Source organism: Hemicordylus capensis, chromosome 3 (assembly GCF_027244095.1).
Source record: "Hemicordylus capensis ecotype Gifberg chromosome 3, rHemCap1.1.pri, whole genome shotgun sequence".
In the NCBI taxonomy this organism is placed as follows: Eukaryota; Metazoa; Chordata; class Lepidosauria; order Squamata; family Cordylidae; genus Hemicordylus; species Hemicordylus capensis.
In genome coordinates, this window is record NC_069659.1 from 250,746,590 (window position 1) to 250,770,929 (window position 24,340).

The 24,340-nt window shown below is 43.7% G+C and overlaps 1 protein-coding gene across 14 annotated transcripts in view; it reads left to right on the forward strand.

Moving 5' to 3' along the window:
- CFAP46 (cilia and flagella associated protein 46) overlaps nucleotides 1-24,340 on the forward strand; it is a 252,958-nt gene that overhangs the window by 212,297 nt on the left and 16,321 nt on the right. For all 14 annotated transcript variants that reach the window (XM_053308139.1, XM_053308141.1, XM_053308145.1 and 11 more), the window contains exons 54-59: nucleotides 675-751; nucleotides 1,157-1,217; nucleotides 2,113-2,148; nucleotides 12,191-12,290; nucleotides 19,523-19,638; nucleotides 21,756-21,837. In XM_053308139.1, the coding sequence (XP_053164114.1) occupies nucleotides 675-751; nucleotides 1,157-1,217; nucleotides 2,113-2,148; nucleotides 12,191-12,290; nucleotides 19,523-19,638; nucleotides 21,756-21,837 (472 nt within the window). The remainder of the gene's footprint in view (nucleotides 1-674; nucleotides 752-1,156; nucleotides 1,218-2,112; nucleotides 2,149-12,190; nucleotides 12,291-19,522; nucleotides 19,639-21,755; nucleotides 21,838-24,340) is intronic.

Consider the following 24,340-nt stretch of genomic DNA (forward strand, 5'->3'; position numbering starts at 1 on the left):
AGTGTTTTCACTATGTATAGGCAATTATTAACAGTGGCTGACATACTGCGCAGCAGAATATCAAAATTAAGAATTACTGGGGCTGCTGAGAACATGAAATGGGTCTTGTTGGTGTTGGGTGACAGGGCAGCTGTGGAATGACTTAAAACAGCTTCTGGGTAGCTGCACACCACTACTTCCAAGTAGAAGATGCATCACCTTACACTTGCATATCAGCTCTCCCATCCGGTGAATGTGACTAGTGCAAGACTATTAGTCGCTTTCCCCATCGGGCTAGCTCAAGATTAACTCTCTCTTTCAGAGATATCCTTTAGCCTCCTGAACTATAGCTAGTAAACTGTCTAACAAAGAGATTGCCAAGTAGCCATTGCTTATAATGGTTAAAAAATACTATGAACCTGAACCAGAATGGAATGCAAATTTTTGATCGTTCAAATCCCTGGATTCGGGGAATTCCTCAGAACATCTTTGAGGCATATAATATGATCTTGAGCTCACTTCATGATGCTGGAACTGATGTGCCAAGTACCCCATTCACTTGCTCCAAGTTGGTCTAGATAATGCTAAGTACAGAGTCCATTGCCCAAGACATAAAATGTGCCTTATTGCCTGCTAGAGAAACATCCTAGTTCAGCAAATCTCATTTTAGGTTAATTGTGTTTTAATGTTTACAGAATACGAAGTTAAAAAGGAAACAAAGGGTACAAAGGAAACAAAACCAAAAGGTGACATTAAAAAGAATTTAAAACCAGTAAGTATATATTTTGTCATAACTTCCATTGAAATTCTGAGCTGCACCTCAATGCCCTTGACAGGAGAATCCAAAACCTCTCTACTTTTTTTAAATAGTTTTACTTTTCCTTGACTATACATAAAGAGGTGAAGTTGCATAATGCACTATATTTGCTTAGCTCCTTACAAGGAGCTCCTTAGCTCCTTTTATATCTATAAACCAAACCAATTAGCTATAAAACTTCACAATACTCTTCCCATGTGCTGAGAATATTATGACTCTCTGCAAGAGTGGAGCTCTTGCTCTGCTCTCATAGTGCTGTGGAGAATGTGGGCCATTGATTTTTAATGCAGATAAACACATTTAGAATTAAGCTTTAGGAGTGTTTTCATGCCAAGATAAAACCAATTTCTTATTTAACAGATTTTCCTGAACCGTGTTCTGCCACCCAACTGCATTTCAATTGATATAAATAATGTTAAATGTATCCTTCCAAAAATCATTTCACCAAATAGAATGCTTTACATCATTTACATCAAAGCTCTCAAAAATAAAGTCCTTTAAAATCCCCAATGTGATCTGCACTCTGCATAAATAAGTAAATAATAATCTTTGGCATTTAGAAAAGATGCCTTTAGTAGAGAGGATATCACCTACCCATTAACATAAGAGCAGCCCTGCTGGATCAGGCCCAAGACCCATCTAGTCCAGCATCCTGTTTCACACCATGGCCCACCAAATACTGCTGGAAGTCTACAGCAGGAGTTGAGGATATGCCTTCTCTCCTGCTGTTACTCCCCTGCAACTGGTACTCAGAGGCATCCTGCCTCTGAGTGGCTGTTATTGAATGCCATAGTAGTACTTTCTGTCCCATTCAGTTTAAATTAACAGTTCAAGTGTCAAGGAGTGTTACAGTGTGTGCTCTGCAGCTTGTCAGCATTTGCAGCCAAGAAGGAAGAATGTGGAAGTGAGGGTGGCCTTTGATCAGTGAAAAAATAAACTAACTTGATGCAGATGTTTAAGTTGGCAGGATGGGAAAAGGCAACTTTCTTTTTTTCATATGATAAGATTATGGAGATCAAGCAGGGCATGTGGAAAGGGGATTGATGGTTTAGAATTGAGAAGGGCCAGAAGGGCTGAATCTCGTGCTGATGAAATGATGATGAGCAAAATGTGGAAGGGTGGCACATTGGGGTTGGATAGTGAGTATATTTTTAAAAGTTAACCATTCATCCTGCAACTGGCCCCATCAAAACTATTGGGACTTTTGGTGCAAAAGTAGGAGTATGAACCCAAATATCTGTCTGGTGGAGAGTTTGGCCTCTCAGCCCATTTGACAGCAATGCCCTTGATTTAATGTCCTTAACTGTATGTCTCAGACATTGTGGATCCACATAATGATGTTCAAGAAACAGGTAACTTTTGTAAAGTCTATTATAACCTATTACTTATTTGCTGTTACATTACCTGATTGCAAGAAATAAACTAGAACCATTTATGCAACATCATTGAAACAATTTTAAAAGACAGTACTGCTAATACATAAGTTAAAAGTTACTAGAGTCTAATGTTGTGACTCATTTTATGTCATGTAATAAACAAAACAAGTCAGGTCTGAAAATGCAATTTTTCTTTTTGAGTAAATATTTTTGCGAAATAAAAGATTATTCTAACATGTTTTTTATGATTCACACAAAATCAAGAATATGGCCAAGTTCAGATGTAACACAAAGCCATGGTTTATTTTGTGAAAATCATTAGTTTGATTGTCTAAACCAGCACCAGTCAACAAACCATGGTTTATTTTGGCCCAAGAAACTAGGATCTGAAGCCATGGTTTGAAGTTGTATTGTTAACCAAAGTTTGTCAACTGAGAATCCTGGTTTGTACCTCTTGTGTTCAGGGTTTGTTTTAGCACTCTGCCATTCAGTACACTCAACTACTGATAAGGCAGCCTAGATTAGCAGTGAAAGAAACCTGATTAGGCTAAGTTTAGCTTTCTGATGCAGACATTTCCTCTTCTCTTTGCATAGGAGCAGCTTCGCTCACACACCTCCCCCTCACTTTGAAGTATATTGGCAGATAGTTTTGTCATTTAGCCACCTCGCCAATCAAATGCAAAAAAAATGCAAATGAATCAAATGCATCTTCTCATTAGACTTTTTATTGGAAGAAGAAGAAATTCCAAATTCTGTTCCACAATGAGGTGATCTATTACTGGATCTAAAAAGAGATGGTGAAGAGATGATATTATTGCACCATGTCAAGAGAAGGTGAATTGTCTCCAGGGGGAAAATAGAGATAACCATCCTGTAGCAAGCATTCTGATGTGGAGCATGAACTGTGCAAGACTTTGAGAAGTTGGCAGCAGTCTTTCTGAACCAGAGGGATTTAACCCCTGGGTATATCATGAGAAGTGGCACTAACATTTTAGACAAGCAGCAAAGGACAAATAAGATTATTGTACCATGTGCTGTGGCAAGGGCATCTACATAACTCATGTTGCCCTTGATATCTCAGGACGGATGGCATCATCATCTGTACAATTGACACTAACTTCCACCTTGACATCCTTTCCCCTAAACAGACTTCCACATGAACGAGTTACTAGGATACACACACATCCTTCAACTGAGGGCAACCCCCAGAGATATCTTGGATCCATAGCCGGGAGACCTATTTATGCTTTTACTGCTCCTACTAAGCTCCCTGTGTAGAAAGTATATGCACACATACCCAGACTAAGTTTAGAAATTCTGTGTGTCTACTGGATGAGCTCCAGTGTACAAGAAGTGATATTGGAGGAATTCCATTTAGAACTAGATCCATGGTTAAACAAACCACTGATAAAGTCACTGGAAGAGCATGGGGACTCCATAGAAATAATGAACCAATGGACTGTTCAGTTTTGAGTCTGTTATTGCATTCAGAAAAGTTATTTTCAATCAGCCTTACAAGCAGAATACAATCATTCGGTGAAAATTCCTCCTTGTTTGATGGCTGCTCTTCCTCCTCAACTGAGCAGGACAGCAGAGCAGGAGATGTTACCACTGACCATTATCCCAAAGAAGTATGTTTGAAGGCCAGGAGCAGGCTTATGTTAAGTCACATAAGAACAGCCCTGCTGGCTCAGGCTCTATGCCTATCTAGTCCAGCATCCTATTTCACACAGTAGCCCACCAGGTGCCTCTGAGGAGCCCACATGTAATAGATGAAGATGCGCCCTCTCTCTTACTGTTGCTCCCCTGCAACTGGTATTCATAGGCATCCTCTCTGAACCTGGAGGTGGTCTGTAGCCATCAAGACTAGTAGCTATTGATAGACCTCCATGAATTTATCCAAGCCTCTTTTAAGCCATCCAGGCTAGTGGCCGTCATCGCATCCCATGGCAGAGAGTTCCATAGATTTTGTGAAAAAGTGCTTCCAGGCCTCAAAATCTTAATGTTTGTATTGTAAAGTCTGGTTTTCCATCACAAGAAAGCTTTGATATGTGCATTTATTTAATCTCCCCACGCAAAACCACACACAGATTTAAAATAAAAATGCCACTTTGACACAACTGTAAGAGTAATGTGCTTGATCCTCCAACTCTCCATCAATGAAAAGGTTTGCAAGTTAAGGCAGGCACTTATGGTGAGGAGGAGAGAACCCAGATGAACTATGGTAAGACTAAAACTAGAATTTGGTAGTTGTCTGCAGAGCGAATCCTGGCTTGTTAAAGAAACTAGAGTTAAAGAAAATTATTATTCTTTCTCAGAAGAGGGTTGTATCCGCCAGTAGTATGGGCTTGTTTCGACCTCCTGCTCCAGACAGGGCCAATCACAGAGTTTTCTAATGGTCAGGAGGAGGAGGAATCTCCTCAACCTCAGTTTTTTGCCTTGTCACGCTCCAACAAGTTGCTGAAAAGGTTTGCTCCATGCAGTTTTTTCTTGTATTGAACATCTTTGGCCTTATTGTCTCCCTTCCCTGTGCCTCTTCCTTTGTTAGCTAGTAGCAGTCAGGGGAAGCAGGGAGACAGCTGTGCGATCGAGAATCTGCCAACAACCTCCACTATGGTGCTTTGTGGCTCTTCCAACATGTCCACTAGTGCCCCACACAGGGTAAGAGAGGTTTCTCCCTCTCTTTCAGAGGATTCGACCTCTCGGTCTGTTTGTCGGACCAAATGGGTGGCAGCAACTTCTCCTACCACAGACATTCGGAAAAAGAAAGCCGGGAGGGGGGGAAGAATGTGGCAAGGAAGAAGGCAGGAAGCCACAAAAGTAAGACCCCAGGTCAGGTGGATTTGCCAGTGGAAGGGGGGTGTGGGCACCTCAGCTGTAGCTGAGGGACAGAGCTTGAGAGGGCCACGCTGAGTAGACAGACAGGCAGCCATGAGGCTGGGGAACAATCGTGCTCTGGTGAAGGTCCAGCTGCCAAGTGTCCTCGCCCTTCAGGGGCACTCCTGCATGAAGAGGATGATGGGGGGAGGACAATATACCCCCAAGTTTTGTGGCATTACTCTACCGAATCATGGCGGAGGAGCTCCAAAAACTGCCCTGGCTGCAGGTTCCCACTCTTGTCCTGATTCCCGCCATTTCTCCTGCTGTGCTCACAACGGGAGCAGGGAATAGCTTGGAGGATAGGGGGTACAAGGAGGACAGCAGGGCCCCAGTCCCGTGTGACTCTTGTATCTCCTCCAGCGGGGATAATCATGACCCACTGGTTCTTTCTCCACATGGGTCCCCAGCTCCAGCACTGCCCACAGTGCCTCGATTGCTGGCTGAGCCCAACTCTGATTCTTCAGCAGAGCCTGACTCAGACAAGGGAGGAGGGGGATTGCTGTCAGGGGATGACAGCCCCTTCCCAGTCTACATCCTATCGGCTGTTTAATCACACTGATTTCCCAGTCATTCTCCATAAAGCTCAAAAGAGTCTCCACTTAGAGAGAACTATTCAGCCAGTGCCTGAACAACCAGAGAGGAATCCTGACGTCCTTCCTTCCATGCAGGCACTAGAGGTGTCAGATCCATGCCCAAAGCCGTTTTTAAATGTTATCCAGGAAGAGTGGGACAGACCTACAGAAAGTAAGGGGCCTCCCCCTATGGTTAGATGATGCTATACTTCAACCAAGCCAATGATGGAAAAGTTAAAGGTGCCACCCATAGATACAGAGGTGGCTGCTTTGGTGACGGGGGCCGTGCTCCCCAAGGATGGGGATGAGGTCTCTAGAAATCAGGATAAGAAATGTGTCACTGCTTTGTGGAGGTCACATGAGGCTATGGCCCTGTTGATGTGAGCCTCTATGACCAACTCCATATTCACTAGGACGTCTGTTTTGCGGGTGAAGGAATTATTGCCACTGGTTCCGCCTGAGCTCCCAAAGTTAAGTCAGGTGTTAAATAAGCTGGGCAAGGTGGTGGCCTTTATGGCTGATTCTTCATTGGATGCCACCAAGCTGTGTGCTAGGATGCTAGCCTCAGGCGTTACCATTTGTAGGATGCTATGGTTAAAGAACTGGAAGGTCATCAGATGTCTAGGAGCAATCAAGCCAATTCAGCCTTTAAAGGTGGGAAATTGTTCAGAGAGGCATTAGAGCCATTTTAATAGAGACAAAAGATAAAAAGAAGGCTATGCCCTCTGCTATCCTAAAGAAACAGTGCAAGTCTTTTCAGTCCACACTTTCGTACTCCAGGGGGTTCAAGCCAACATTTTGGCCCCAGCAAAGTAGGCAGGACAGGTTTGCCTGGTCCAAACCAAAATTTTCCTTTTGAGACATTGTCTTTCATAAGCCTCAGCAGGCCGGCCATTCCAGCAAGCCGGGCTTTAAGCAAAACTCCAGCCAATGACTCACCTCAGGCCCAATCTCCAGACCCTATGCAGGTGGGGGCGGGGGGAAGGTTGCAGGCATTTGCGTAGGTTTGGCAGTTGACGTGCAAGGCTCCAGACTGTCTCTCAGGGGTCCTCCTTGGAACTCATTTCCCAGTCCCCAGATCAATTTCTCCCCTCCCCGAGGTCGCAAAGGAGAGCCAAGCATTCCCTGATGCTGTTGCAGATTCATGCCATTGAACCTGTGCCTTTGGAAGAAAAGGGTTTGGGGGTTTACTCAATCCCAAGAAGAACAGGGAATGGAGGGCCATCCTGGATCTCAAATTTGTCAACAAGTTCCTGAGGGGGGAAAGGGGGGTTCCAGATGAGACCCTCTGATCTATCCTGATGGCTGTTCAAGAGGGGGATTTCTTGGCCTCAGTGGACCTCAAGGAACTTACCTCTATGTGCCTATCCATCCCCAGGACAGGTGTTTTCTTCGCTTTTCCTACTGCAATGTCCACTACCAGTATCGTGTGCCCCCTTTTGGTCTGTTGACTGTGCCACATTTTAACCAGGATCATGGTGGTGCTCATCGCGCACTTGAGGGCAGGGGGGGTCATCTTTACCCCTACTGGACAATCTGTTAATCACGTCTCAGTTGGTCAGGAAGAGCCTTGGGGACATTCAGATCACTCTCTCAGTGCTCGAGTCTCACGGCTTCGTTGTCAATGTCCAGAAGAGCTCCCTGCAGCCCAGAACCAGGATTCTACATCTGTGGGTGGTTATCGACATGATGTGGGGGCGGGTTCCTTCCTCCCCCTGCAGGAAGAAATTGGTGGCCAAGTGCCAAGCACTGATTCAGCAACCCAGGGCCAACATTATTTTCCTCAGCCAACTACAGGGGATAATGATTTCTACCATAGGGATAGTCCATGGGGACAGTTCCACGCACGGCAACTTCTGCCATGGCAGGATCAAGTCAGGGAATGGTCCAGACTCAACGTCACCCTACCGCAGGCCTGCACAACTCAAATGACCTGGCGGGCCGAAACCAACCGTGACTTGGTTTATGGGGGCCGAGGTCAATTCCTAGGGTGCTGATTATTAGAGTAACACTTAATATCAATCAATCAATCAATCAACTGAATTAAAGTGAAATGAATTTAAAATGAATTTAAAATGAATTTAATCAATATTTAACTTTTGATGTTCTGGCAGGCCAAGATTGATTTAAATTAATATGAAATAAGTTGAATTAAAATTCATTTTAATAATATAAATATTATACAATCTGTACAAAATACATAATAAAATGCATTGTTCTTCCTTTCCACCTCTGCCAAATCATCACACAAAACATGGAACACTTTGCGGGGGGGGGGTGAAAACCTCTTCTCATAATTTTGGAAAAGAATGGAGAAGGGGAAAGAAAGATGGAAAGGATGCAGCAGGAGGCTTGGCCTGAGAGAGAGAGAGAGAGAGAGAGAGAGAGAATGGAGCAGTCTTGGAGAGAGCGAGAGAGCGAGAATGGAGCAGTCTTGGTTGGTGAGAATGGAGCAGTCATGGTGGGTGAGAGGGAGAGAGAGAGAATGGAGCAGTCTTGGTGGGTGAGAGAGAGAGAGAGAATGGAGCACAGTCATGGTGGCTGAGGGAGAGAGAGAGAGAATGGAGCAGTCGGTGGGTGAGAATGGAGCAGTCATGGTGGGTGAGAGAGGGAGAGAGAATGGAGCAGTCTTGGCAAGAGAGAGAGAGAATGGAGCAGTCTTGGCGAGAGAGAGAATGGAGCAGTCTTGGCGAGAGAGAGAGAGAATGGAGCAGTCTTGGTGGGTGTGTGAGAGAGTGAGCATGGAGCAGTCTTGGTGGGAGAGAAAGAGAGAATGGAGCAGTCTTGGTGGGTGAGAGAGGGAGAGAGAGAATGGAGCAGTCTTGGTGGGTGAGAGAGAGAGAGAATGGAGCACAGTCATGGTGGGTGAGGGAGAGAGAGAGAGAATGGAGCAGTCGGTGGGTGAGAATGGAGCAGTCATGGTGGGTGAGAGAGGGAGAGAGAATGGAGCAGTCTTGGCAAGAGAGAGAGAGAATGGAGCAGTCTTGGCGAGAGAGAGAATGGAGCAGTCTTGGCGAGAGAGAGAGAGAATGGAGCAGTCTTGGTGGGTGTGTGAGAGAGTGAGCATGGAGCAGTCTTGGTGGGAGAGAAAGAGAGAATGGAGCAGTCTTGGTGGGTGAGAGAGGGAGAGAGAGAATGGAGCAGTCTTGGTGGGAGGGAGGGGGAGGGGGAGAGAGAGAGAGAATGGCGCAGTCTTGGCGGGAGGGAGAGAGAGAGAGAGAGACTTAAGAGACTTAACTGCGCAAGCGCGCCTCGCAGTTAGGAAGCAACACCGGGCCAAATGGCAGACCCGAGTGTCGCTCTGGTTTCTGCTGCTGTGCGCCACTGCTGCCGTGGGGGAGGGTAAGGACAAACACCCGCACCCCCCGCAGCCATCTCCTCGGCCGTGCAGCGGCTTGATTTTTTTTTTTTTTTTTTTTTTGAGGTGTTTTTTAAGCAGCAGGGGGAGGAAGAGGAAATAGCCCCGGGGGCCAGGAAAAAAGGCCTCGCGGGCCGCATCCAGCCCCTGGGCCGCATTTTGTGCAGGCCTGCCCTACCAGGATGCATACTGCTTTCACTGAGGTGGTGGACATCATTGGCCACTCTGAAGGGCATTCATGTTCCAATCACTCAAGTCCAGATCACAACCAATGCCAGCCTGCAGGGTAGGGCGGCGGGGGGGGGGAATTGTCATCTCTTGCTAGCGCAGGGGCTCTGGTCCTAAGCAGAAAAGACAAATTCAATAAACTGGCTAGAGCTACAGGCAATAAGGTATGCCCTCCAAGAATTCCTACCAGTTCTCCAAAACCATCATGTTCTAGTCTGAGCGGACAATGTGACCACAAAGGCCCACATCAACCACCAGGGAGGCACAAGGTCCCAAGATCTGATGAGGGAGGCAGACAGGCTTCTGTCCTGGGTAGATCTCCATCTGTGATATCTGGAGACCGATCATGTCAAGGGAATTAAAAAACATATCTGTTTGGCCTGGCCTTCCAGGGTTTTTAATTAGTTTTAATTATTTTAATGCTGTAAACTGGTTTTCAGGGTTTTAATTGTTCTGATTGTTTAATTGTTTTTTATGATGTTTTAATTGTTAATTGGTGTTTATATTTATATTTCTGTTTTAATTGTTATTGGTTTTAATGGTTTCTGTTTTAATTGCAAACTGCCCTGAGCCATTTCGGAAGGGCGGTATAAAAATCGAATAAATAAATAAATAAATAAATTTACAATACAGTGGCAGACTGGCTAAGCCGGTCCCAGTTAAACCAGGCAGAATGGGCTCTGAGCAACCCGTCATTTGAAAAGATTGTTCAGAGGTTCCGTTGCCCAGTGACTGACTCATTCACCACTCCAGCCAACACCAAGCTGCCCTGGTTCCTGTCCAAATACCTATCCCCGGGGGCCGAGGGAGCAGATGCACTGACGGCACTTTGGCCGGAAGGCCTGACATGCCTTTCCTCCAGTGGCTGTAATTCCCCAGACAGTGCACAAAGTCACTCAGGGGAAGGCAGAAGTAATCTTAGCGGCTCTGAATTGGCTGCGACGGCCTTGGTTTTTGGACCTGGTGGAGTTATCCATAGAGCCGCCTATGGCCTTGGGATTCCATCCTCATCTTCTCCACCAGGGACCAGTTTTTCACCCGGAGCCCAAATGGCTCAATCTATAGGCGTGGAGGTTAAGTGGGAGTCTCTAGTGGCCTGCAGCTATTTGAGGGCAGTCCAGAATACAATCATGGCCTCCCACAACCCTTTCACCATTAAAGTCTACCAGTCAACATGGAAGGCCTTTGCCAAATGGTGTGGCATGCAACACGTCTTGCCCATTTCTGCTTCAATAAGCCAGGTCCTGGGGGGTTTTGCAGACAGGGTTGGATGAGGGGCTTCAGTCATGGAAGGGCAAGGAGTTTATTCTCCGGTCACTCATGTTCAGAGGTTTCTTAAAGGGGCAGCAGCTCTTAAACTGCCTACAGTGTACAGGTTCCCCATGTGGGACCTGAACTTGGTGTTGCAGGCTTTTACCAAGCCTCCCTTTGAGCCTCTCAGGTCAGTGTCCCTCAAGCTCCTATCCTTTGAGGTCTTATTTTTAGTAGCAATAACATCTGCAAGGAGGGTTTCTGACCCTCAGTGTGGAAGGAACTTTGGTTGGTTGGTTGGTTGGTTGGTTGGTTGGTTGGTTGGTTGGTTGGTTGATTGCTGTACCACCCTTCCAAAAATGACTCAGGGCAATTTACACAGAGAAATAATAAATAAGATGGATCCCTGTCCCCAAAGGGCTCACAATCTAAGAAGAAACATAAGATGGACACCAGCAACAGTTACTGGAGGTACTGTGCTGGGTGTAGATAGGGCCAGTTACTCTCCCCCTTCTAAATAAAGAGAATCACCATGTTAAAAGGTGCCTCTTTGCCAAGTCTTTCCTGATTATGTTCTCCTCCACACTGACCCTACTTATTTACCTAAAGATAATTCTGTTTTTCATAGGTCCCAGGAGTTGATGCTACCTTCCTTTTGTCCCAGGCCCGCTTCTCCTAAGGAGAAGGAATGGCACACCTTGGATATGCGTAGGGCCCTAAAAGTCTACTTAAGGCATACAAAGGCCTTAAGGGTCTCAGAGTCTATTTTTGTTTATTTTAGGTATATTGTACCCTAGGTAAAAAGGTATCTAAGTCCACCTTCTCTAGGTGAATCTGCCAATGTATAGAGCTGGCGTACCCAGAAAAAGGGGCGCCTTCTCCGGAAGGTGTAACGGCACCTCTACCAGGAGCATGGCTGCTTAAGCCGCCTTGTCCACCTTGGCCCCGTTGGTGGATATTTGCCGGGCCGCTGCCTGATTGTGTTTATCTGACTTCATGAAACATTATAGAATATAGAACTGGGCCTCAGCTGATGCCTCTTTTGGTTGGAGGGTTCTGCAGCAGGTGGTTCCATCCTAGGGACCAGACTCTTAAGGCCCACCCTGTATATTTCAAGGGGCTCGAGTAGGTCTCATACTACTGGCGGATACAACCCTCTTCTGAGGGAGAATGAATCATTGACACTTACCTGAAAGGTAATTCTCCTCAGAAATATAGGTTATATCCGCCCCACCCAGGTTCATCTGGGTCCTTTTCTTCTGCCCTTTTGTCTGTGGGCAGCGTTCTTTTCTGAGTGGACTGTTCTCCCTGGAGGGTGTTGTGTTATTGTTAGGCAATATTCCGTGGGTTTTTTCCTCCCCTCACATTATTGTGGATGGTGCCTTTTTATGTTTGTAAATTCCTCTAGTGTTTTCTGGTTACGGAGCGTCAGAGTGCTGGCTACATAACTGAGGTTGAGGAGATTGCTCCTCTCTCCTGACCATGAGAAAACTCTGTGATTGGTTTTGTTTGAAGCAGGTGGTTGAGACAACCCTATTGGCAGATACAATCTATACTTCTGAGGAGAATGACCTTTCAGATAAGTGCCAATTGTTCATTTTGCATTAAAGGCTGAAGCAGCCCAATGTATTACAGCTGCTAAAGCTATAAGTATTTCACATTATACAATCGGTTTGTTTATATCAATGCTGGAAAACAAAATTGCCTAATAATACATTTTTGTACTCAGAACCAGAAAATCCTGCACAAATATTTAAGACAATTCTAGAAAAATATGAGCCATTTACACTTCGTTGGGATGGAGTTATTGGTAATGTGGAGATTGCAAGGTATGTATGTTTGTTTCTAGGGGATTATGCACACAAGATTTTAGGGTCTAAACCATTGCTTAATATTATTGTCCATATGCAGCTAATGAAGAGTCAAAACACAGCACGGTCCACCCAAAGTTTAAGTACTTCCATGTATCATTGGTTGTGATGCACGCATTAAGTATGTTGAATAAATGTAACTGAATTGAAATAAATATTGACTGAATTGAAATGAATTTGATCTTTAAAGTGCTCAATGCTTATAGTCTTTCATGACTGTAATAAATATACATAAAACAAAACTTAAGAAAAGTAGCCTTAAATAATAGAAAGCTGGTTCCAGAATTTAGAAAACATATGCAGCCTTAACCATAATGCTGATGCACAGTAACGGAAGGATTTTCAAGCTCCCAAAGCGCTCTGTAGCTCTGGCCTTCACACACCCAGCACACTCGGTATCTTCAGTAGCAAAGTGCCCATTTGCTCAGTTCTCTCTTGTTCTGTGTGCTTCCCTTAGAATTTGATCATGCTCAGTTCCTGAAAAGAAAGAAAGTATTCCTGTTTAGATTCCATGGTTTTCTACCACAGTTTGCCTATAATTTACTCTTTGATTAGCAATTTGGATTGGTTTTTCTATATATTGCCCTAATGGACATTTGAAAAGGTTTTTAAAGTGTTCTTCGTGTTGCAGGACACTCCCTTTGTCCGACAAATGTGTTCGCTATTTGCTCTGTCTTGAAGAAGACCACATTGTCCAACCTTGCAAAATTTGCTTATCCTTTTCTAAGCAAACCAAAAAAATAAGAAAATCGTGTTTGAGGGCTGCTTTATATGAACAAGCATTGCACCCTCCTACTCCGATGCCATTGTCCCCATTACTGTTGACACTGGCCGCACCCGTCAATAATAGACATCAATCTCCTACTAAAGGCTCTAAAGATGTATTCAAAAAGTCTCCTGATTTCGCTAAAGACGGACATCATAAGTATCACAAGAAACTAAAACACAATGAGGACAACTCTCCATCTCGTTCTAAACATTGGAAGTCCTTGTCAATGTTGAGTCAGACATTGACCTCCTCAACATCACCTCTAAGGATAAATAGTTAGGAACATAGGAAACTGCCATATACTGAGTCAGACCATTGGTCTATCTAGCTCAGTATTGTCTTCACAGACTGGCAGCGGTTGCTCCAAGGTTGCAGGCAGGAATCTCTCTCAGCCCTATCTTGGAGAAGTCAAGGGGGGAACTTGAAAACTTATGCTCTTCCCAGAGCGGCTTCATCCCCTGAGGGGAATATCTTACAGTGCTCACACATCAAGTCTCCCATTCAGATGCAACCAGGGCAGACCCTGCTTAGCTAAGGGGACGAGTCATGCTTGCTACCACAAGACCAGCTCTCCTCTCCTTGTTAGTTAGCATCGCCAACCCTGGCTCAACCATTGCCTGCGACCTCTACAACACCAACATTGCTGGAGCAAGAATGGACCCTCTCACCCTTGGTGGTTCAGGCCATAGTCTCAACTAATTCTTGATCCTCCTCATCTTCTTAAGAACTGGTCCAAATTTTTTCTAATCAACCTCCAGTCTTGATGTCTATACATGCTCTGACATTGATACCAACACCAACTTTGACACTGACACCCATATTGACATCAATTCCGGAAGTGAGTGCGACTTTCACTATAGACCAAACCTCAACATTGACAATCTCGATGCTAGCCCCAGTCACGTCTATATCTGAGTTGGGGTAGCAATTACTTCCTTCCATGAATGTTCCTGCATCATCTAATTTCAGAGTGGAGTTTCTGTTGACATCATTGATGTAGAAAGAATTCCCTATTCTGCAAGACATTAATTCTATCATTGGGTCTTCCCATACAACACCTTCTGGTTCAACATGTTGAGGATGACATAGGTTCTGGTGTGATGCCCATCCCTAAAACTCCATCAGCTTCACCAGCTAGGGTGACACCTTCTTCCTCTCCATCTTACTTTCCAAACCACCCTTGGAATGAGCAATACCACTTCTCGGTCCCTACCTACTATTCCTATAAGAGAAGAATGGACTACTAGAGCTCGCCAGGTGCCCCTGATCGAAGTTATGTTAGAAGGATGGGAAGATTCAGAGATCCTTTCTATATGCCCTCTCCTTCACTGCCTCATTACTATGACAAGATCAAGATGTGGAAACTTAGGAAACTGAAATTAGCATTTAGTTCCCAAGCTCAAGCCCTTTCTAAAGAGTGAGGCTCCTCTTTCAAGAGGCCTCTAGATCTACCTCCTTCCACAGCCTCCACAAGAGCAACCAATGGAGGTGACTCACTCTCCCTCTCCAGATCTGCAAATTATCTCTCCTCCAACAATTCAAGATAAGCCTCTTTTTGTTTTTGTTCCTGGAAAACAAGAGTTGGCTGATATACATCTGACTCTCCTACAGAGGAAACTAAATCCTATTGAGTCCAGGTAGCTGAAATGGCCAAGATTTATTCAGGCCTGGAGCTGAAATCTCCTGTGCCAGAAGTTAAGGACCCTATCTTTGACTTCAGTCCTCTTCTAGCACCTTGCATCTAGGAGCCCTTCCTATGCTTCCAGTTTTAGTCACCGAAATCAACATGGGAGGCCCCCTTCTACTACACCCTCTAAACACCTCAAGATTTTTAATAGAATGCAGAAAGATGATTGCACATTCCTTTTCAAGCATCCCACACCAAAATTCCTTGGTAGTGGATTGCACCATGGGAAATAAATCTGAAAAAAACCACTCCCCCCACAACTCCGAGAAAAAGAGAGCAGGAAATTGGACTCTGTGGGTCAGAAAGTCTATTCTTCAACTACTCTTTCGATTAAGATAGCCATCTATATGGCCTGTATGGCTAAATACCATTATTCTATTTGGGAAGACTTTAAAGAAGACATCAAAGATATTCCTGAATCAATAAGATCCAGGTTTAAGGGGATACTCTCTGTCAGCTGATATCACTCTCAAACACCTTAGTACAGCTAAACACCTCACAGAAACGGAATCTCACACTCTATCACCCTTTGCAGGCACACCTGCCTTCGGTCTTCGTCACTTCAAATGAACATGAAAGACAAAATAGAAAATATCTCCTTTGATGGAGATGGTTTATTCAGTTCCCAGAAGGGTAACACAATGGAAAAGATGAAAAAGTAGAAATGTATGACTAAGACCTTTACATCAACTTCCACTACACAAGCCTACTCTCAAAGATATAGGAAATTTATTTATTTATTTATTACATTTTATATTCCACTCTTCCTCCAAGGAGCCCAGAGCAGTGTACTACATACTTAGGTTTCTCCTCACAACAACCCTGTGAAGTAGGTTAGGTTGAGAGAGAAGTGACTGACCCAGAGTCACCCAGCAAGTATCATGGCTGAATGGGGATTTGAACTCCGGTCTCCCCGGTCCTAGTCCAGCACTCTAACCACTACACCACGCTGGCTATGACAGAAGAAAAGAATTTCAATTCAATAAATTGGACTGTAGGGACTACAGGAAGCCCTTCCAATACAACCAGAAATGGTCCTTTGTCCAAAAACATAAGCAACAACAGAAATCCAAGCATCAGGATCAGTCCAAACAAAGCATTTGACTTTTTCCTCCCTCCATCCACCTCCGAGACCCCTGCCACTATAAGACTCATCCCTTTCACCCCAGCTTAACATTTTTGCATTACATCTGTCACTTGGGTGTTAAGTATCATCTCCATCAGACACTCAATAGAATTTACCACCACCCCCTTATTTGGGGGGGTAAAATACACCCACACAACTCCTACTTGGTTGGCAGAAGTGCAGGATCTGCTGAGAAATGGTACGATAGAACCTGTCGCTCCAAAGGATCAACAGAGGGGTTTCCATTCAAGACATTTCCAAGTCCCCAAAAGGGACAGCATTCTCCACTCTATTCTCACGCTATTTTTAAATTTGATTTTTTAAAATCTTTGTACTGTATTTTGTATTCTTTTTAAAAATGGATTATGATTTGATGTGTTATATGTGTGTTTATTTGATTGTTTGTGTTGTGAGCCTCCCAGAGAATAATACATTATGGGGTGGCTAACAAATAAGTATTATTATTATTATTAATTATATTATTTCTTGTTTACACAGTCAGGTGTTATTGACTGGTTTGTTTCATCCAGACATCGAGTCCTTCCCAAGGACCTGGGATGGCTGAATCTTATTATCAATATTGTTGTTGTTATTATAGATATTGTCGCAAAATATAGGCTGTTCCCAGTAAAGCTGCTTTTTGTAATTGGCTGATGGTGATTTCTGTGGCCCCTATGGTGTTGAGGTGTTCTTCAAGGTGTTTTGGAATTGCACCTAGGGCGCTAATTACCACTGGGATTATTTTGGTCTTCTTCTACCACAGCCTTTCAATTTCAATTTGTAGATCTTTGCATTTTGTTATTTTTTCCTATTTCTTTTTCTTCTATTCTGCTATCACCTAGTATTGCTATGCCGATTATTTTAACTTGTTTTTCTTTCTTCTCGACTACAGTTATATCTGGTGTATTGTGTGGCAGATGTTTGTCTGTTTGTAGTCGGAAGTCCCATAATATTTTTGCATCTTCATTTTCTACAAATTATTATTATTATTATTGACTTGCATTTCCTCAATGACTTCAGTCATTTAAGGAAGTTTGCATGATCACTCTACAAGGCCTTCTCCCTCTTATCGCGGAGGAAGAATGGCTAGCTACCTTGGATCTGAAAGACACCTATTTTCTTATAGAAATTTGGCCAAAGCACAGAAAATTCCTCCGCTTCACCTTTGGAGACCAAGTCTACCAATACACCATTCTTCTGTTTGACCTCTCACAGCACCTCGGGTCTTCATGAAATGCATGAGTTCTATTATTGTACATTTGAGGGCTCAAGGGGTCCCCATTTTTCCATACCTAGATGATTGGTTGGTGACCTCGATGAACAAGGATTCTCTGTGCAATCAAATAAAATGCATCCTCTCACTAAGGAGGACCTGGGTATCCTGGGGAAAGTCCAAATTTCAGCCATCGAAGGTGGTACTCTACACAGGTGCTATTTTATACACACAAGTAAAAAGTGCCTTCCTCCCAGCGAAAGAAGACTCTCAGTTGTATGCTTAACTTACACTCAGAGCCAATCCAAAACAAAGAGCACTAACAATCCATAGGCTCTTAGTTTTGATGGCATCTTGTATACACTGTAAGATACTCCAAGTTCCAGATGAGGCAACTCCAAATGGTTTCTGTCAGTATTCAAACTGAACATAGACAGTCAACACATGTGGCTCCTCATCCCACAGATAGTACTGGCTTCACTGGTAGACTCTGCCACTGAACTTTGAAATGAGAGTTCCCTTTCAGTCCCATTCACCATCTATAACGGTTACAACAAATGCTTCCCATAGGGCAAGCCTGCTCAGTTTTGGTCCTCCTGCAGATGTTGGCCTACAATTCCCATAATCCCTGGCTATTGGCCACTGTCTGGGGATTATGGGAGCTGTAGTCCAAAAATAACTGGGGGGGGCCTAAATTGAGCAGGCCTGCCTTAGGGGATGGGGACCCCATTGTGCCAGACTCCATTCACAAGGCCTGTAGAATTAGCACCAGTCAGCTCTGCACATAAACTTCCTAGAGCTCCTGGCAGTTTTTCTAGCCCTTGAATCTTTTATTCCACTGCTCAAGAACCAAACAGTTCAAATTCTACTGGACAACACCACAGAAATTACTTTCAACAATAGACAAGGAGGGACAGTCTCCAGATCCCTTTGCAACTTAGCAATCCAACTTTGGGACTGGAGTATATGTCACCAGATATACCCTCTGGCTCTACTCATAAAGGGCACCGACAACATCCTCACGGACAGCTTAAGCAGGCAAACGGATTCCCTTCAACAACATGAATAGGAAATCCATCAAGAAGTACTCTCCAACCTTTTCCTTCACTGGAGAACACCACATATCAACCTCTTCGCAACTCCAGCCAAAAAGAAATGTGATCTTTTTTGCTCAAGAGTGGGAATGGGGGAAAGGTATCTGGGTGATGTGTTCCAAATCCCCTGGAGAAAACACATACTCTACCTCTTTCCTCCCTTCCCACTAGTGTCGATTGTACTCAGCAAGGTCCTACAGGACAAAACAAGGTGCATCATACTTACTCTATGGTGGCCAAGGCAGCCATGGTTCATTCTTCTCCTGAGGCTATACAACGGATCCCATTGTCACCTTCCTCAGCACCTCAATCTTCTATCCCAGGAGAAAGGTCAGGTCTTCCATCACAGCCCTCTAAACTTGAACTTAAATGCATGGAAACTGCATCAGTCGTCACAGTGGTTGATCAGCAACTGAGCAAAAGGGTGCTCTGCCACTGAAGATACTGAGCGTGCTTGGCTCACAAAGGTCAAAGCTACAGAGAGCTTTGGGGAGCTTGAAAATCCTTCCACAGACGTTACTGCACAGACACATAACCCACTTTGTGAATGATCAAGGATCACCCAAAGATGATCACCCAAACCTGTCCCCTTAGCTAAGCAGAGTCTGCCCTGCTTGCATATGAATGGGAGACTTGATATGTGAGCACTGTAAGATATTCCCCTTAGGGGATGGAGCTGCTCTGGGAAGAGCATCTAGGTTCCAAGTTCCCCATCCTATACTTTATCTACTCTATAGACAATGGAGACTGCAAGTTGGGGCGTCTGTCATTTTGATTTATCACTTTTGCGGAAATCTGGCTGGCTGTCAAACTAAAAAAAAAAAGTAATACTGAAGGGAAGTGTCTTGCACTTCATTGGGGGATATGATTTGTTGGAGGGAAAATCCGGAACAAGCAGTGGGAATGCACATAGAAGAAAGATTGCAGGGAGGAACCCACGCCTATGTGAACTGTCCATCTAATCCCCTGAATTAAACTGCCTTGAATCTACTGTGAAGTAGATTTGTTCCTCGGATACCCCGCGGCACAAAGCCATGTGTGAATAACTCTGTTACAGGTAAGCAATCTGGTTTTCCCTTTCAAATACATATAGCAAGTATTCCTAATGTCATAGGGAACACAACTGGTGACAAAACCATTGCATTTCTTTAAATGTAGCATTTTCTATACCTGATGCACTGCATAGACTACATATTGTATTATCTTCCTGTGTCATATCATAGTTATACTTTGCTCCGCAATATCTGTTTAGATTGAATGTACTGTCAAAATTTTATTTTTTGTTTTATTTTGTTTTTCAGTCAAGCTGTGTGGGAACGTTTACTAAAATCTAACTGCAGTGCATTTCTGTTCTCTGGAATGTCAAGATTCCTTGCTCAGATCTTACTTGACAGACTGGTTGCTATGAACATCTCAGGTGAATGAATGGAGTCAAAAAGTATATCTCATTGTAGAATGTAGCAAAAAAAATGTAGCTGCTGCTGATCCCAGGCAGCGGCAGAGCAGTGTTCGTGAGCTGCAGCTTGGAGGCTCACTCAGATCATGATGCTGCCAAGGCTGGGCAAGCTGGTGGCGGTGCAGGCAGCCAGGTGGAGCAGTTCGAGCAGGGAGTCGCTCTTAGACTGCTGTGGTCGATCTCAGATGGCAACAGGAGCACACACACACACACCCCAATTCTCACACTTCTTCACTAAAGGGCTGGCGCTGTCCTTTCCCTGCCAGTCAAATGAGGCTCCAGGTGATCAGATTTGTTATTTATTTATTCATTTATTTTTATTTAACACATTTTTGTACTGCCACATACACATGTCCCTGGGCAGAACACAATAATTAAAACATTAATACAATTAAAACAATTTAAAATACAAGTAAAAACTCTAAAACTCAAAACTATAAACTAAAAGTCTGACTAAACAGTTAAGTTTTCAGGTCCTTCTTAAAAACATCCAGAGAAGGGAAGACTCCAATTTTGTTAGGAAGTGTGTTCCAAAGTGCAACTCTAGAAAAGGCCCAGTTTTAGATTGCCACCAACCAAGCTAGTGGCAACTGCAACCGAACCTCCCCAGACGATATTTATAGGTGGCGGGGTTCATAAAGAAGAAGACATTTTCTTAAATATCTTGAACACAAGGCATTCAGGGCTTTATAGTTAATAACCAGCATTTTTTATTTTGCCTGGAAACTTATTGGCAGCCAGTGTCATTCTTTTCAAATGGATGTAATATTATCTCTTTGGATAACCCCAGAGATGAATGTTGCTGCTGCATTCTGTACCAACTGCATTTTCTGGACTATGTACAAAGGCAGCCCATCATAGAGCTCATTGCAGTAGTCAAGTCTGGATGTTACAAGCATATGCACCACTGTTCAAAGGCCATTTATCTCCAGAAATAGACGTAGCTGGCATATCAGCCAAAGCCTTCCTGGCCACTGACTCAACCTCAGAGACCAGGGAGAGAGGTTTGAGTCCTGAAGTACTCCCAGACTACGTACCTGCTCCTTCTCAAGTTACCTTTGCGAGATGAAAGCTGCTACAGCATGGCTTCTTCTTACACAGCAAAAGGCAACTTCAGAACTTCCAAGCCAGGTGAGGTGAACTCAAATTGGAGCTCAGCCTCATGGCAACTTTGATCCTTCTAAAAACTGTTGGTATGGGGAAGAGGATGCACTGTGGGGCTCAGACTTCTGACGTTAACTTCATAGTGCAGGAAGGAGCCATGCAGCTTAGTATAACTCAGGAGTATTACTGAGTAATACTAAGTAATTAGTAGAATTACTCGGGAGTAACTCTGAAGGACTAGTTCATTTCAGTAGAACTTCCATTGAGTAATTTACAATCTGCGCAGTCTTAATAAGACACATATTAGTTGTATCTGCAAAGACAACAATAAGGCTTGTTCTCAGAACCAGAGTTTCCTGGATAGGAGAAGGTTAACCCAGGAATCTCTGGTCACTTGAGGCATTGAAAACTCTCCCAACCTAACAGCTCCAAGTCTAGGTAGCCCATAGTCCACTACCCAGGCTAAAAGTGAGGAAGGAGTAAGCAGAGCCCGTACTACCTCTCCTTCAGGTTGTGTGTGCTGCCACCACTTTTAAACTGCTCCCAGGCAGGTGGTGGCCATGTTTCCCATAAAGTTGTGATGCTTGCAAGGCCAAGGAGAGAAGCCCTGTTGCTGCACTGAGGGCTGCCTCTCTGTTGCTCGTGTGATGCATTGTGGGATACTGGAGGACTCTGCTTGGGATTACCCCCTCCTGATCTCAGCCATGGGATTAGCCCCTACCGATCTCACCATTCATGTGGACACACAAGTGGCATTGCCATCAACAGGCTCTGGTTATCTGGAAGCAGGAAAGTAGGGTCCTGCCTTCCCTCTAGTTCTCCCCACCTCATTTGGTCATGTGAACAAAGCCACAGTGTACTTATTCCATCATCATTTGCTCTGTGGAGAAAATTGTATTTATGAGTGCATGCAATCCATGCCTACTTTCCATTAAATTCTACTGAAATAACTTCTGTGATTTTTCCCCCCTCAGAATGTCAGTTGATGATTCTTTCCGACCTTGTGCATGCATTGCCAACTGTTGTACGAATGGCAAGTCTGGATGCACATAAAAGGTAAATTAAGCCTTCTGATAGTTTCTCAGAAATAAAACCTATGTTAATTACTCATTTTAAAGTCAATTACAATTTTTACAATTTTATTGTATACATGCTGGGACTTGTTTACAATTAAGTTCCTCACTCTTTACTTTGAATCATAAGAAATAATATTGCACAATAAAATAAAATTATTTCAAAATTTCAAATTATTATTACAATATTATTTATTCTATGGGCAAGAAGAGTTGATTGGTACAGGTGATCCTCGTCATTCACGGATCCAAAATCTGCGGTTTCGCATATCCGTAGTCGGGTAATTGACACCCAACCTCGGCATACGTGGGGGCAAGGGAGGTTTACAAAGGCTTAATTTCACATATCCACAGGTTCAGAATGACCTATGAGGTCATTTCTGGCTGCCATTTTGAGGAGAGGATCCATTTTGTGGCTCATTTGTTTTTTAAAACCCACAATTTTTCATGTCAAAAAGCCAGATTTGGGACTTTGCAGGGAGCATTGGTGGACACCTGAAGACTCGTGGAGCACAGGCCTCCAGGCACCTTTTTTACAGTTTTCAGGGCACTTTGTCACTCTTTTCTCCCTTTTCAGAGCCTCCAGGAACCTAACCCCTCACCAAATCCCATTGACTCAATGACTTGGTATCCACAGTTCTGTTATCCACGGTTGTAGCGGAGAATGGAGCCCACACGGATACCTAAGTTCACCTGTACATTTTGAGTGAATAATGGGGTAGTGTAGTTTGGACCCCTTATGACCCTAGCAGAATTAGTAGCCATGGTGGCCTTTGATAATGAGTAGCTTTCACCACCAAAAAAACAGCTTATTGTGTAAAAATTTGCTTTAAAATGCATAACCAACAGTGACTGGTTGCTAGTGGCCAAACAACTTTACTAATCCAATGTTTTTTATCTAAAATAACAGACTCACAGCAAAAAAATGGAAAAGAATGTTTCCCCATGCCAATATTTATTATTTTATTAGTATTTTGAAATAATTAATCTACAGAAAACACATAACCATCACAGTACTGATATAGAAATCTGTAGGAAACCGTAAAGACCTTGGGAATTGAAATAGACATGGAAAAACAAGGAGAGTTTTCCAAAAGATCTCTGAACTCAGAGGCAGGTTCCAACCTCTAATAGATATGTTAAGGGATGCCAAAGGACAGATAGTAACTGATTCAGAGAAGACCAAACAGAGATGGAAGGAGTATACTGAGTATACTAAAAATCTATACAGCAGGAACGTCAACATGCAAGATACTATAGAAGATATTCCCTACTTGCAAGAACCTTTAGTCAGGAAGATGAAGTTAGATCAGCACTCCGGTCATTACCAAGTCGGAAGGCTACAGGAATTGATGGAATAGCTACAGATATATGGCAAGCAACAGAAGAAGAATCAGTCAAGGCTCTAACCAAACTATGCTACAACACAGTGGCCAACAGATTGGAAGAGTTTTGTCTACATACCCATACCAAAGAAAGGAGACTTAACAGATTGTGCAAGTGATTGCACAATATCCTTAATTTCACATGCTAGCAAAATAATGCTCAGAATCCTCCAACGCAGATTAGAGCCCTACGTGGAAAGGGAAATGCCGGATGTTCAAGCTGGTTTCAGAAAAGGCAGAAGAGCAAGAGACATCATTGCTGATGTGTGCTGGGTAATTGAGAAAGCCAAAGAAAGAAAGAAGTCAATATGTGCTTTATTGACTACAGAAAAGATTGATTGTTTTGACCATGTCAAGTTGTGGAATATCTTTAGGAAAATTGGCATCCCAGTACATCTCATTGTTCTCATGAGAAACCTGTACACAGGACAGGAAGCCACAGTTCAGATGGAACACAGTGAAACAGACTGGTTCCAGATTGGCAAGGGAGTAAGACAAGACTGTATACTTTCTCCTTTATTCAATTTTTATGCTGAACATATACTGAGAAAAGCTGGATTGGAAGAAGATGAGTGTGGTTTTAAAGTTGGAAGAAGAAACATCAATAACTTTCACTATGCTGATGACACCACCACTGTTCCCTCTAAAGCGTGCGCACGTGCGCGTGCTCACAAACTTTTGGATGTCTGCTCAGTTCATTTTCAAACCTGCTCAGATTGAATCAGGAAGGCCCCATTCTGAATGCACATGTGCACACAGTGTCTTGATACTGCCACCCAGAACAAAACTCATTCCACACAGAGATGAAAAAAAATTAGAGGGACCACTGGACACCACTCTGATAGCTGAGAATGTAGATGATCTGCAAGCTCTAGTAATGAAAGTCAAGGAACACAGTGAAAAAATGGGACTACAACTAAATGTAAATAAGACTAAACTAATGACAACAGGTACAGCAACCAGTCTCAGAAATGACAATGAAGACATTGAAGTGGTGGATAGCTTCTGCCTTTTAGGATCAACCATCAACAGTAAAGAATCCAGCAGTCAAGAAATACGCCTCAGACTAGCACTTGGTAGGGTTGCAATGAAAGCCCTGGA